Below are 13,602 nucleotides of genomic sequence, written 5' to 3' on the forward strand. Positions count from 1 at the left end.
ATTTAGCACACTTGCTCTGAATTTAGCACACTTCAAAGAGGCATCAATCAAGCCACTTGTCCTGCCCAGGGCTCTGAAGCCCATCTGCTTACACCCCAGAAAAGGGAGCCTCTCAGCACAGACTGTCCAGGGGGCCCTCCTTGTAATTCAGAGCAGGGTTCCCCAGATATTCAGAAGTCCTGGAGTCAATCGGGGACTCCTTGCTCTTGCTTCACACAAGTGATGCCACCAGGCACAGAGATGCCACCAGGCATGGAATACCAGTGTGGGAGGGGCCCAATGGGACAAGTTCACAAAGGCTGAGCCAAGAGACTGTTCTGACTGCCCAGGCTCTTGGGGCAAAGTGCCTACTGGGGTAGCAGAGTGAGTCAGCAGGCCATTCAGGGAACAGCAGCCACCCCCCAGCCTTGCGGTGCCTGGACCACCACCCACCCAACAGTTGTACATCCAGAGTGGGGAGCCTTCAGCAGGCTGGGCACTGGGGATGAACCCATACATGACCCTGACTAGCCCTGACCATCTCAGGACCTGTCTCTTCTCCTGGAAGAGTGAACATACTATCAGTAGCTTCACAGCACCGCTCTGGTGACTGCATAATTGCTTCCATTTTATTTTTAAATATTTATTTGGCTGCACTGGGTCTTTGTTTTGGCCTGCAGGATCTTTAGTTGCAGGATACGTGATACAGATCCCTGACCAGGGATCGAACTCGGTCCCCTGCATTGGGAGCACGGAGTCTCAGCCCCTAGAACACCAGGCAAGTCCCTTGCCTCTATTTTGGAGCTGAGGAGGTGAAGGCTCACAGAGGTAAGGGGCTTGTGGGGAGCCAGACACCCACCATAGTCTGCTCTGTTAATGCTCCACTCTCTCTACACACGCAGTTGTGGCATTTACCTTGGGCTGGTCAGGCAGGCGGGAATAGGCTGTGTGCACCTCATGCAGCACCCCCTTGCGGGCCATCTCCAGCATCTCCTCCCAGTAGAGGTGGTCCTCTTCCGGGCGGCGGCACCCGAAAACCAGGGTCATGCGGCCGCCCTGGAGCCCTGCAAGACCCAGAGCAGGTTGCAGTTACCAGGATGGCCAGCAGAGGGCAGGTGGCTCCTGCTGCAAGGCTGGCTGAGCTGGGCACCCAACTGGAATCCCATTTCACTGCCACATCCTATCTAAAATAGTACTGTCCCTATTTTACAAATACGGAACCTGAGGCCAAGGGCATTCGTATCATTTTTCCACACAGGCTGAGGTAAACTTGGGAGAGGGGCCAGGAAATGTCTGTGGGATGGTTACAGTTACAGTTTTACTCCTAGGCAGGCACTGGGCACCACCCCTCCCCATCCCCGGGAGCCCTCCAGTTATACCTTTGTGCTCAGCCTCATGGAGCCGCTGCTGCCAAAAACTGCGGAAGGGGGCGATGCCCGTGCCGGGCCCGATGAGGATGCAAGGACGGGAGCGGTCCTCGGGAAGCTGGAAGCCGCTGGCACTGAGGGGACAGAAGGAAAGAGGTCCTGTCCTCAGACACTCTGGGTCCAATGCACACACACAGGACAGGGGCACGGGTGGAGGCAGCAGTGTTGAGGGGCGGGGGGTTGCAGTGGAGACAACGAGCTCAAATTTGGTTTCCCAAGTCCAGCAGGCTATTTCATGTCCCCCACCCAGGTGAACTACATTCACCATCACCTCACCCTGGGGTCCTTTGGGAAAAAGGCTGAGCCTCGTTGTTCTGAGCCCACCACCACTGTCAACCTCTGTCCCTGCTAGAGACGTGGCTGTGCTCTATTGCTAGGGGTTAGAATGGAGAGGCCCAGTGTGATGACCCCAGTGCCTTCTTTACAGGCCAATAGACCCAGAGTGGCATCTAAACCCCAAAGCCTCCCTTTCAACCCAGTATTCCCCAGGGCCAGTGGTCCCGCAGTAGACACAGTGGAGGGAGTGCCTACCTTTGCACAAAGCAGGGCACTGGGTCCTGGGGCTTCAAGCTGCTGAGCCACGTGCTGCAGACGCCATGGTGCAGGGGACCTTGGCCATCTGCAAGGACAGCACACACTGACCAACATGGCCCCCGCCACCCGTGCACGAACACTTTTAGTGGCTCCTCCCTGAACTGCCCGCTCAGGCACACAACAGGCTTTAATCAGAGGGCTGCTTTTCCTCCTGGTTCTGAGCTCTACTCTCTATGTGCCCAGAGTCGGCAAAAGCTGAAAGGGACTCAGAGCGGGCAAGGCGCTCTCGCTGCAGAAGCTGAGTCTCAGAGAGGCAAGGTGACGTGTACAAGGCCCCTCAGGTAACAGTAGAATCAGGTCACAGCTCAGCTTCCCTAACTCCTACTCCAGCGCTCCTACCAAGAAGTCCTGTTGGTTTCCCTCAGGGTGGATCCTGCTTTCACAGGATGTGCACCTGCCTCTGCTCCCTGAGGACTGAGCCCTGGCCTCTGCGGATGTTCTTTGAGTGAAAGTCGCTCAGTCACGTTTGACTCTTTGCAACCCCATGGACTGTAACTGTAACCTGCAAGGCTCCTTTGTCCATGGAATTCTCCAGGCAAGAATACTGGAGTGGGTAGCCATTGCCTTTTCCAGAGGATCTTTCCAACCCAGGGATGGAACCCAGGTCTCCTGCAAATGTTCTTTAGCAGAGCAAAGAGGGTCTCTGCCTGGTTTTCAGAAACCATGTGAATGTGCTTCTCAGATCACATCTCTAAAGAAGTTAGCTCGGTGCCTGTTTCATAGTGATCTCTCCCATACTCCTCCCACTGCTGTTAACAGGGCTGGAAGATGAGTGTTTAATGATGAGGAAATCATCATTTAATGCTGAATGGCTGCCCAGTAAGTAGCAGACTTGGGCTGTTCCACAGCCACTGCCCCAGCCTCACCTCGGGTGCGGTACGTGAGCACGGCCACAGTGAGGTGGATCTCCGTGGGTGTGAGGTCCCTGGAGGAGCTGATGGAGTAGTACCGGGGCTTCAGAATAGGGAGCTGGGAGAGCAGGAAGCTGGCAGATACCCGCAGGGACGGGAACTCCTCCAGCACCTCCAGGAATGTGGGGCTGTTGGTGAACTTCCACTTGTTGTAATCTGAGGGCTGAAAGCCAAGGGCAATGTGAGTGTCTCCGGGAGCTTGCTCCACATGGAGGGAAGAGGCTGTCACAATTCAGTATTCATTCATTCACTCACTCGTTCATTCCCACAGCAAATATTTCAAAGAGCTAGGTGCTGTCCATGGTGCTGAAAACACTAAGCTGGAGAGGAGTAGCATTTCTCTAATCTGTGTGCTTAGAACCTTACTGTCAACAACTGGTGGGCAGCAGTCAAAAATTTATCATAACCTAATTTAGGGGAGAGCTTTGGAATCATATCCTGGAGAAGGAAATGGCAACCCACTCCAGTATTCTTGCCTGGAGAACTCCATGGACGGAAGAGCCTGGCGGGCTACAGTCCATTGGGTCACAAAGAGTAGGACATGAATGAGCGACTAATACCTTGGAACCATACAGACCTGGGTTCAAACCTTGCCTGAAGGCTCTTACTATTAGTGGGATCTTGTCCCCATTACTTCACCTTTGTGGAGTGAGGGCAGCATCGCCTACCTCGTGGGGATGTTGTGAGAATTAAGTGAGAAAATGTGTGCCAAGTTAGTGCAGTGCAGCCACAGGAGGATGGCAGTGGAGGTGACTGGAATCAAGATAAGAAGAGATAATGGTGATGGTAATAACGATATCCAGTGCCTTTGCAAAGGGCTTCCCTGGCAGCTCAGTTGGTAAAGAATCCATCAGCAACGCAGGAGACCCCAGTTTGATTCCTGGGTCAGGAAGATCTGCCGGAGAAGGGATAGGCTACCCACTCCAGTACTCTTTGGGATTCCCTTGTGGCTTAGCTGGTAAAGAATCCGCCTGCAATGCAGGAGACCTGGGTTCGATCCCTGGGTTGGAAGTGCCTTTGCAAAGACTTGGGCCTAGAAAGTTTCCTGTGAGTTAATGCATTCTTTCATTCATTTATTAATTCAACTACTACACATCTGTTACTATGTCCATTCATCCACACCATCTATCCTCCAATACTTTCTGAGTTCCAGGTTTCTTCCAGGTGTGGGGAATACAAGAGAGAATGGTTCTCCTTTTCTAGCTAATTTCTGAGGAAGGGCACTTAGGTTGCCTCCTGCAGACATTCAAAACACTCACTTCACTCAATGCAACTATGTCCTAGAAATGGAATGGAAGAGGATGCCTGACTTCCCACCAGCCTTTGACAAGTCACACTTTGGGAAGTTGGGGTGGATCCTCTTGAAGCTTAAAAACCAGCTCTAGGCTCAGGCTCCCCCTGACTCTGGGACCCTGCCCCAGCCTCACCCATCAGCCCCGACCTTCACCTGGCATAGGGTCTCCAGCCTCTGCCTCTCAGCCTCTTCTGTGGCCAGCTGGGCCAGCTTTCGAAGCAGCAGCTGGGTTGGCGGGGTGGTGATGTCCAGGAAATGGGTGAGAGCCTGGCTGAGTGAGCAAGGTGGCAGTCGCTTGTCCTTGACCCAGTAGCTGCCTGAAGAGGGAAGAAAGGAGACAGGATAGGAAATAGGCCCCATTTAGGTTTCCCAAAGAGTGATAAGGCATCTGGGACAGACATCCTCCACCTTCCAGCTGCAGGGAAGAGAAGACACTGAAATTCTGGTTCCAGGAACAGTAAAAGGGCTCACATGACCAACTCAAATGCAGGAGGATGGTGCTCAGAGATAGGACTGCTAGGAAAGGCTAATCAATAGCCCCCTGAGGGGCACCTAAGAGGACACAATCCTGCAAAACTAACCATGCACCAGAGTCCAGTCCCTCTCTGGCACAGACTTGAACTTCAGCAGTACACACACAGGTGAACTACAGACTCACAGTGACTAAATTCACCAAAGACTGATGTACACCCTAGAGGTAGATGAGTTGTTCATTTAGAGAAAAGCCTTTTTCTATCCTGTGGTGGCTGCTTCTGTTATAATTATAATAGTAATTCTTATGACTATTCTTGCATATCTGCCCCCCTGTACTAAGTAATAGGTTTTCTGAGGGCAGACATGAAGTCTCATTCATTTTAGCACAGGTATATAGCCCAGGTGGGGGCTTCCCTGGTGGCTCAAATAATAAAGAATCCGCCTGCAATGCAGGAGACATGGGCTCAATCCCTGGGTCGGGAAAATCCTCTGGAGGAGGATATGGCAACCCACTCCAGTATTCTTGCCTGGAAAATCCCATGGACAAAGGAGCCTGGTGGGCTACAGTCCATAGGGTCACAAAGAGTCAGACATGACTGAAGTGACTTAGCACACATACACACATAGCCCAGGATATAGACGTTTTATAGCCTGGTATACAGATGGTATTGGGCTTCCCTGGTAGCTCAGAGGGTAAACCATCTGCCTGCAATGCGGGAGACCTGGGTTCAATCCCTGGGTCAGGAAGATCCCCTGGAGAAGGGAATGACAACCCACTCCAGTATTCATGCCTGGAAAATCCAATGGACGGAGGAGCCTGGCAGGCTACAGTCCATGGGGTCGCAAAGAGTCGGACACAACTGAGCGACTTCACTTTCTTTCTTTCTACACAGATGGTGGTGGTGATAGTTTAGTCGCTAAGTTGTGTCAGACTCTTGCAACCTGAGGGACTGTAGCCCACCAGGCTCCTCTGTCCATGGGATTTCTCAGGCAAGAATACTGGAGTGGATTGCCACTTCCTTCTCCAGTGGATCCTCCTGACCCAGGGGTTGAACCTGCGTCTCCTGCATTGCAGGCAGATTCTTTACTGCTGAGCCACTCAGGAAGCCCCTGGTATGTAGATATGAGTGGTTAAAATTTCGATGGAAAAATGAATCAATCAACAGAAGTGGCCAGTTAAGGAAACGAATGAAGGGGAAAGACAGCCCAGCCTCTGGTGTTGGGCAAATAGTTCCAGGAAGAATCCCTTCTTGCTGGAACTATTACAGTCCAGAATATATAGCCCAGAATAAACAGTCCAGAACTATTAGCAAGGCTACTTTGGGGCAGGCTTCAGGAGCCCCCTACTCAGCCAGAAGGACAAGACTAGATGAGTGTCTGCAGCACAACCCATCAGTGGGACTGGGGGGGCGGTGGGAGGATGCTGAGGTCGCCTCAGCCAAGCTCCCCTGCAGAAGGCTCACCATTCTCACAGAGGGTCTCCAGGCGCACGGGCTGGTGCGGGGCAGGGCCATCCACCACTCGCTCAAGGATGCCTTGAACCAGGGCTGGCTGGTTGCATGGGAAAACTCCGAGGTGCTCTCCCGGCAGGTAGCTTGGAGCTTGGCTGCCCTCACAGGAGAGTTCCACCAGGAGGGTGGTGCGGCTGGAGAAGGAAAAAGAGGCCTCTGATGACGCCACCAGGATTTCCTCCCATGCTCCCCGATGGGTGGGCCAGCTTCCCCAGGAAACATGCCCTCCTTTCGTGTTCCTGCCTGGTTCCATGAACACAGGTTGCTGGCATCCCAGGGCTAGGGTGCTCAAGAGGGCTGGGGGCTGATGGGGACCATGGCTTCTCCGTGGGGAGAGGGTGGGCAGTACCCCTCCCATGCCACCCTCCACGAGAGCTTGGCCACAGACTCTGCCTAAAGAAAGCATGTCACTGGGAGATACGTGGGCTTTGGGACAAACCTTTCCTAGTGTCAGCACAAATGTGGTTCTTATTCAAACACAGCCCAGTTTTGCTAATGAATGTAAGGACAGCACAGATCAACCTCTGGAGAATCCACAACACTGGCTGCCTGGCGGGGAAAAGTCCTGCCCCGTCCACATTTCTGAAAGTTCTTAAGAAAGTGCCAAAGGGTTTGAGTTTCTCTTGCCCTCCTTTTTTTGGTGAAATAGGTAAATCACAAAGGACAGGAAGTAAAGCAGCTGCCTGATTCCCAAGCTGGAAAACTTGCTCGTGGTTAATGCAGACCTGATGTGAAGGTGTTGGTGGCCACAGGGGTGGGCAGTTTAGCTGGTCCTACCAATAGCACCGTAGCTAAGGCCAGCGGACACTTCTGTTTTCTTCTTTCAAAGACTGACTTACTTTGGTCTTCCCTTGATTAAAATAAAATCTGTGGGGACCTCCCTGGTGGTCCAGTGGTAAAGAATACGCCTGCCAACGCAGAGGGCATGGATTCAATCCCTGGTCCGGGAAGATCCTATATGCCTCGGAGCATCTAAGCCCATGCGCTGCAACTATCAGAGCCTGTGCACCCTAGAGCCTTGCTCCACCTGCACTCCGAAACTAGAGCGTGGCCCCTGCAGACCGCAACTACAGAAAGCTAGCGCTGCCAAATATAAATGAATACGTAAAATCTGTGGAATTTCACCCCGGAAGTCCTGTCTTCTGCTGTACCTGGATTTCGGACTCTGCAGATTCTGCTGCGATTTGAGCCTCATGGTGAACACAGGCTTGGCGTGCATACTGCTCAGGGCTGTGGAATAGAGAGACGGTGAAGTGGCGACGTGGCTCGTAAGTGTTGGTGGGGCAGCCTGCACGTGCTGAGTCAACTACACCCGACATTCCCCTGGGTGCCGCACAGTGACGGTGCTGGGGTTTTCCTTCCCTGCCTGTTTTTTCCCACTATGTTTCTCAATCACAAATAAAGACCCTTGTTCTGACAGAAGGTGCTTGTGCTGCTGCCAGGTGCTGGGAAATGCAATTTAGATGCCCCCAGAATGGGGATTTCTAGAGCATCCCACGGCTTGGGATCCACAGGAGAGCACAGCTGAAGCTGAGGATATCCTAAACATGCAGAAACCTGCAGCACCACCGCAGCTGCAGTACAGACAAGAGGAATCATGGGAGCACAGCATCGGTGGGGCCATCCAGAGTTCCCAGACCGCGGCCTGGAATTGCCTCTGCAAAATGTCCTTCATTAATACCCGGATGCCACTGGAGCTGGAAGGCTGGGGCCCAAATCCCAGCTTGGCCTTGTGCTAGCAACTTGTCGCACCTCCCTGAACTTCAGTTTCTCTGTCTGTGCTTTCCACTTGAGCTGAGTGTCAGAGGTCACTTAGAGCAGGTGGACAAAGAGCCCAGCACAGTGTCCGGCACACGGGAGCACCCTTCTCTTTCCACCACCCTGCCAGGGTTTCCTTCTGAATACCCTTCCTCAGAGACCAAACAAGCCCTGGGTCTTACATCCCTACAGACTCTTGGACCCAATGAGAGAGAGACACCTGGTAGCCCTAGACTAGCTGCCTCCGTTCAGAGGGTCCTAGTGGTCTCCTTGGGCTTCCCAGGTGGCACAGTGGTAAAGAATCCATCCACCATTGCAGGAGACACAAGAGACCTGGGTTCGATCCCTGGGTCGGGAAGACCCCCCGGAGGAGGGCATGGTAACCCATTCCAGTATTCTTGCCTGGAGAATCCCATGGAAAGAAGGGCTGGGTGGGCTATAATCCAGGGAGTTGCAAATAGTCAGACATGACTGAGCAACTAACACACACGTGCAGATACACACACACACACACACAGAGTGTCCTCCTTGACCACAGGCTCAGGGCTCAGACACGCCCACCCCGGCAGGAAGGGCAAGCAAGCTCCGTGTGGTGCAGGGAAGCAATACCTTTGTTGAGGTCCAGAGGCTCTGAGTCCTGCACGAGCCTGTAGTGGTGTGGGTCCCAGGTCACACTGGAAGTGTAGAGCTTGGGGATCTCAATGTGGTGCTTGCCACTGACATCGAATGTCTCACAGGCTGCCTGGACGAAGATGGCACAGACCAGTGTTAATAACCATTCCTGTCATCAGCAGCAGCATCACCACCCCTGGGGCTACCACATTCCTTTCAACTGAGCCAAGTGCTCTAACTACTAAGGCCACTTATCTGGCAGGGCTATTACGAAGACTGTATAAAGTGTCTGCTTCTAGCACGGAGTAGCTGTTGCTACTATTATGATTATTAATAATGACAGCATCTCCTTTTAACTGCATGCTCACACCACGAGACAGGTTTGATTGCTCCCATTTTCCTGATGTGGAATTGTGTGGAGGAGACCTGGGCTTGGGAATCATGCCGGCCCCTCTCAAGCTGGTGCTCATAAGCCCTGCTGCGGAGTGAAAGACTTTGCTTTAATGAGTTTTCTCAGTCAGTGGGGTCAAGCCGCAGGCCCTAAAGACCTACTGAGATAGCCCTGTCTCCAAGTTCTCTGTAGCTGGGACACTGAAACAGGACAAGGACGTCAGGAGGTGACCTGGATAATCAGAGAGGGGAAAGATCTTAAACCACAGCTCCCCGAGGGCAGGGAAGCATCTTATCCACCTTCTCCCACCTGAGGGACACATATCTCAGTGGAGCTCTTCTGGGGGCTGTTGGGGTGCAGCAGTGACCTGAGTCCTCCAACCTGCGACCCTGCCCACACTGGGACCATGCCTATAGGGCCCAATGGGGCGGTGACCGCCAGGATGCCTGGCACAGGTGTCTGGGGCACAAGCGCACCACAGCCTCCCTGCCCATGTGGTGGGACAGCTCCCAGCTGTGAACCGACCTTGAAGGTTTGCACGGCCCAGCTGCGGAAGGCCTCCTCCTGCCCGCTGAGTTCGTCCCCTTCCCCAGTTGGGGCAAGCTGAGAAGCCCCCAGCTGGGACAACTTCTGGTCGATGTCATGAGCAAAAGCACAGAACTGAGGGTACACGCTGGAGCCAAGGCCAAACACGGCATACCTGCAGGAGAAGGACACGCATGGGGCCTGGGTGAGCCGACCCACCACCTGCCCCAGAGCCGACAAGCCATAGGCCAGCTCCCGGACACGTTCATGCCAGCTGGGCAAGGGTCACCAGGGCACACGTCCCCTTCCTGTCTTCCCTGACTGCCGAACCTTGTCATCAACTCCTAAGACCAACCCCACCCCTGGCCTGCAGACCCGAGAAAGGTACTTGGTTTTCCTGCTTTGACCCATGACATCCCTGAGGACAGGCTCTCTTTGGGCCTGGATGTCCCAGAGAAATCCCCTTCTTATACATCCCCAGCTCCATCGTCAGATGGAACCCAGAGTCTGGGAGCAGGGAAGAGCATTACCGGAACTTGTTGGTGAGTTTTTTCAGCATCAAGAGGGACTTCTTCAGTTTCTAGGAAGAGAATCATAGAAGTCTCAGCACACGATCAATGAGAGCACTGCTTTTCCTAGTTATCCAGTGGCTCATTTGGAAACTGGCCAGATCTGGCAGGACAAAGTTCAAGATCCTCAAGTGGAAGTTGGTTTATGTGGACCATCTGGCTGGGACTCGGGGACAATTTCAGCCTCAGCAACTCATGGGGGCCTGACCTTTGATGGGGGACCCAGGAGAGCCCAGCCCTGGCCAGGCGGGGGGTGCTGTCTAATAGCAGGGTATCTCTAGAGGGTCTCCTGATGGCACCTGAGCCTTTCTTCTTGTCAGATTGACGATTGGTCCCATATTCTCCGAAATAACCCTGATTTCCCAGAAACTCAAGATAACTTCCCAGTGGCAAAGAACCTGCCTGCAATGCGGGAGATCTGGGTTTGACCCCTGGGCCAGGAAGGGAATGGTTACCCACTCCAGTATTCCTGCCTGGAGAATCCCATGGACAAGGAGCCAGGCAGGCTATAGTCCATCAGGGTCGCAAACACTCAGACATGGCTGAGCAACTAACATTTTCACTTTGTTTTTTTCCAAGATAACTTCAGATGGAAAATCAAATCACATGGTAGGAAAATATTCTTTTTTCTATAATTTTTAAATAGTTACTCCTGTTTCAATTATTTTATTTTCTCATCCTAAACACTAGGGAAAAAAGATCTCAGATCACTGCCAATGGAGACTTAACACTTCTCTAATACTTGCTTGTTACTCTTTATGAAGAACAAAGCAAGCCATGATTAGGCAACAGGATCTGGCTAAAATTCAATAACTGTTTGACTTTCATTGGATTTACATGGGACCACTCTTTGCTGGCTTTCCATTTGTGAGACTGATATAAAATTTCCTCTAAAAATGAATTTTTGAATTTAAAAAGGCAAGTCAATTTGCTGAAATATATTAAGCACATCATAGGCTTGGCGGCTCGAGTATACACCAGTAATTACCAAGGAGGAAGGCTGATGGCTAACGTTAGGGCAACCCAGAGTGATCAGAGCTCTCACTCCCAAATGCCCTCCTTAGGACATGCTGAGTCCCCATGTCCTTTCCTTGGTCCTTTCGGGCCCTTACCAGCTGCCAGACCCCTGGGCCCTGGGCCCTGGGCCACCCACCTCTCCGTTGCCAGGGGAGTCCCCGTTGCCAAAAGTGCTGGTCACCACCAGCAGCAGCTGTTCCTCCTCCAGATGGCTCAGCCGGTACTGATCCATGCAGAGAACCTGCAGAGCACCCAGGGTGGATGTCAGCCCTCGCTTCCCAGGCTGACTCCCTCCACGCCCTCCCCAGGCATCCAGCGCTTGGGTCCCTGTCATCAGCTCTGTCCCCTGGTGCCTGCCATGGTGGAGGTAAGTACTTAACAAGTCCCTGCCAATCTAATCTATTTGCACACAGCGTCCTCGGTTCTTTGACTCTCCCACGGCTAGCACATCAGCCAGCCCTTGGGGGGTCTGCCTCCAAAACACTTCATGTCCCACATCACGTCTTACCACTTGCACCGCTATTTCGGATTCCGAGAATGCAGACATATTTTTCACAAAAACAGGATGAGTGGGTTACAAAATTGCTCAACTCCTTTGGCATCTTGGAAACACAAATGCTTTGCCTGAAGCTAATCTCAGGTGAAACACGTCAGGGCCTCAGGTTTCTACCCAGGCCAGCCTGACCTGGGATGCCTTCAGTGAGTTCAGTGACGGAGGCTCAAATCCAGCACTGCTAGAGGGAATGAGTCACCCTTCGGGGTTTGTTTTATTTCTCTGCATCTTATCCATTCTCTGCGTCCTTCGCCTTTAGCCCCACAGCCCGTATAGGAGGTGCTCTGCAAATGTGAATAACGTTCCCCTGGGACAGTTCATGTATATGGAGACATGGCATCATTAGGAACATGTTTCTCAAATTGTGTTTTCTGGAACACTATGAAAAGCTTATCTACTGGGTAAGCTGGGAATCCCGGGACACATATCTCTCCTTCTATCACAGAGTTGCAAAGTATGCCTCAGGGCTACCTAGGAGCAGAGCAATCACTGTCACTCCTCCCAGACTTCCCCACACACAGGCCGAGGCAGCTACCTTGGGGTTGAAGGCACAGCTGAACAAAGCCCCAAGGTCTTGGGCCAGCGTTTCCGATCTCCCCGTCTCTGTTGCAAAGAGGATCGTGGCTCTGACCCGGGATGACATGGCCTTCTGCATCAGCACCGAGGCGAAGAACACGGCTCTGTGGGGACAGACAGTGTAGGTGCCAAGTCAGCCTTCCAAAAAGGAAGCTTAAAGCAGGGCAGGTTGAGGGAAAAGAATCCAGGTCAACCTGCCACTCAGGTCCTTTGGGAAAATAGAGCAGAGAGAACTCTGGGGCAGAGGTGGCAGGTGACCCATAGAATTGGGGTCTGGTGGCGCCTGCGGTAAAGAACCCATCTGTCAATGCAGGAGACATAATGAGACACAAGTTCGATCCCTGGATCAGGAAGATCCCCTGGAGGAGGGCATGACAATCCACTCCAGTATTCCCGCCTGGAGAATTCCACGGCCAGAGGAGCCTGGCGGGCTACAGTTCATAGGGTCGCAGAGTCAGACGCGACTGAAGTGACTTATCATGCACGCACGTCTGGGAATCAAACCCTTTCTCTCTCTCTTTTTTAAATAGTTTTAATATGCTTTTAAAAAAAGATTTTAAAACTCTCTATTGGATTCGTTACAATGCTGCCTCTGTTTTATCCTTTAGTGTTTGGGCCATGAGGCACGTGGGATCTTAGCACCCCCAGCAGGGATCAAACCCATGCACCAGTGGAAGCGCTGAGTCCTAACCACTGGACTGCCAGAGAAGGCCCTCCAAACCCTTTCTCTTTGTTCCCTGTCCATCAAAGCCTAGAAGGAAGGGCTGCCATTCAGATGTCAACATCAACCATTCCCACTTACTTGATCAAGACCTTGAATCGAATCTCTCTTCTCTGGGGCCTCCGCCTCTCGTCCTGCCAGACGTGGGTTTTCCAGGCCTCCACCTTCAGAAAAGAGGGCAGTTATGTGGGCAAGACAGGCCCTGGCTTGGTTCCGGCTTGGAGAGACAGAGGGCTCTTTGTGCCCCTTGTAAGTTGGGGGCGGGGTGGGGAGGCAAGCAGGCCCTGTCCGCACCCCCTCACTGAAAGCCACACAGGGAAGGGCTGCGTCTGTCTGTCTCCCTCAAACCTGAAGCTCCTGTCTGGCAGAGATCAGCTGATTTTCATCCAACTGTCCCCCTGGAAGGAGGGGCCACGTGTCTCTTTTCTTTTGATGTCTCACCACTAGGAAGCCTATATAGACTGTATGTCATGCACAGTCTGACCTGGGATGCTGCTGAGAGTTGAAGGAGGTGCTGTGACAGCAGGCCCACAGTGTTCTGGGCAGTCAGTCACCCTCCTTCTCACCTTTAGAGCAAGGAAGCTCCTCCCTAAATCTAACCAAGGTCCTTTTTGATAAAAAGGAAAAAAAGAGCCCGTTTCACTGGGTGGCAGTTCCTGAGTGCACTCTGGGTAGGGCACTGGGCTGGGC

At 52.7% G+C, this 13,602-nt stretch overlaps 1 protein-coding gene across 1 annotated transcript in view; it reads right to left on the minus strand.

Annotated features, from left to right (window-relative positions):
- NOS2 (nitric oxide synthase 2) overlaps window positions 1-13,602 on the minus strand; it is a 40,287-nt gene that overhangs the window by 1,369 nt on the left and 25,316 nt on the right. Inside the window, exons 12-24 of the mRNA XM_052658066.1 lie at window positions 12,994-13,076; window positions 12,151-12,295; window positions 11,199-11,303; window positions 10,007-10,056; window positions 9,477-9,651; window positions 8,558-8,690; window positions 7,342-7,420; window positions 6,143-6,324; window positions 4,359-4,522; window positions 2,867-3,074; window positions 1,938-2,025; window positions 1,359-1,480; window positions 895-1,043 (exon numbers count right to left, since the gene is read on the minus strand). Coding sequence (XP_052514026.1) covers window positions 895-1,043; window positions 1,359-1,480; window positions 1,938-2,025; window positions 2,867-3,074; window positions 4,359-4,522; window positions 6,143-6,324; window positions 7,342-7,420; window positions 8,558-8,690; window positions 9,477-9,651; window positions 10,007-10,056; window positions 11,199-11,303; window positions 12,151-12,295; window positions 12,994-13,076 — 1,683 coding nt within the window. The remainder of the gene's footprint in view (window positions 1-894; window positions 1,044-1,358; window positions 1,481-1,937; window positions 2,026-2,866; window positions 3,075-4,358; window positions 4,523-6,142; window positions 6,325-7,341; window positions 7,421-8,557; window positions 8,691-9,476; window positions 9,652-10,006; window positions 10,057-11,198; window positions 11,304-12,150; window positions 12,296-12,993; window positions 13,077-13,602) is intronic.

This window comes from Budorcas taxicolor, chromosome 19 (genome assembly GCF_023091745.1).
Source record: "Budorcas taxicolor isolate Tak-1 chromosome 19, Takin1.1, whole genome shotgun sequence".
Taxonomy (NCBI): domain Eukaryota; kingdom Metazoa; phylum Chordata; class Mammalia; order Artiodactyla; family Bovidae; genus Budorcas; species Budorcas taxicolor.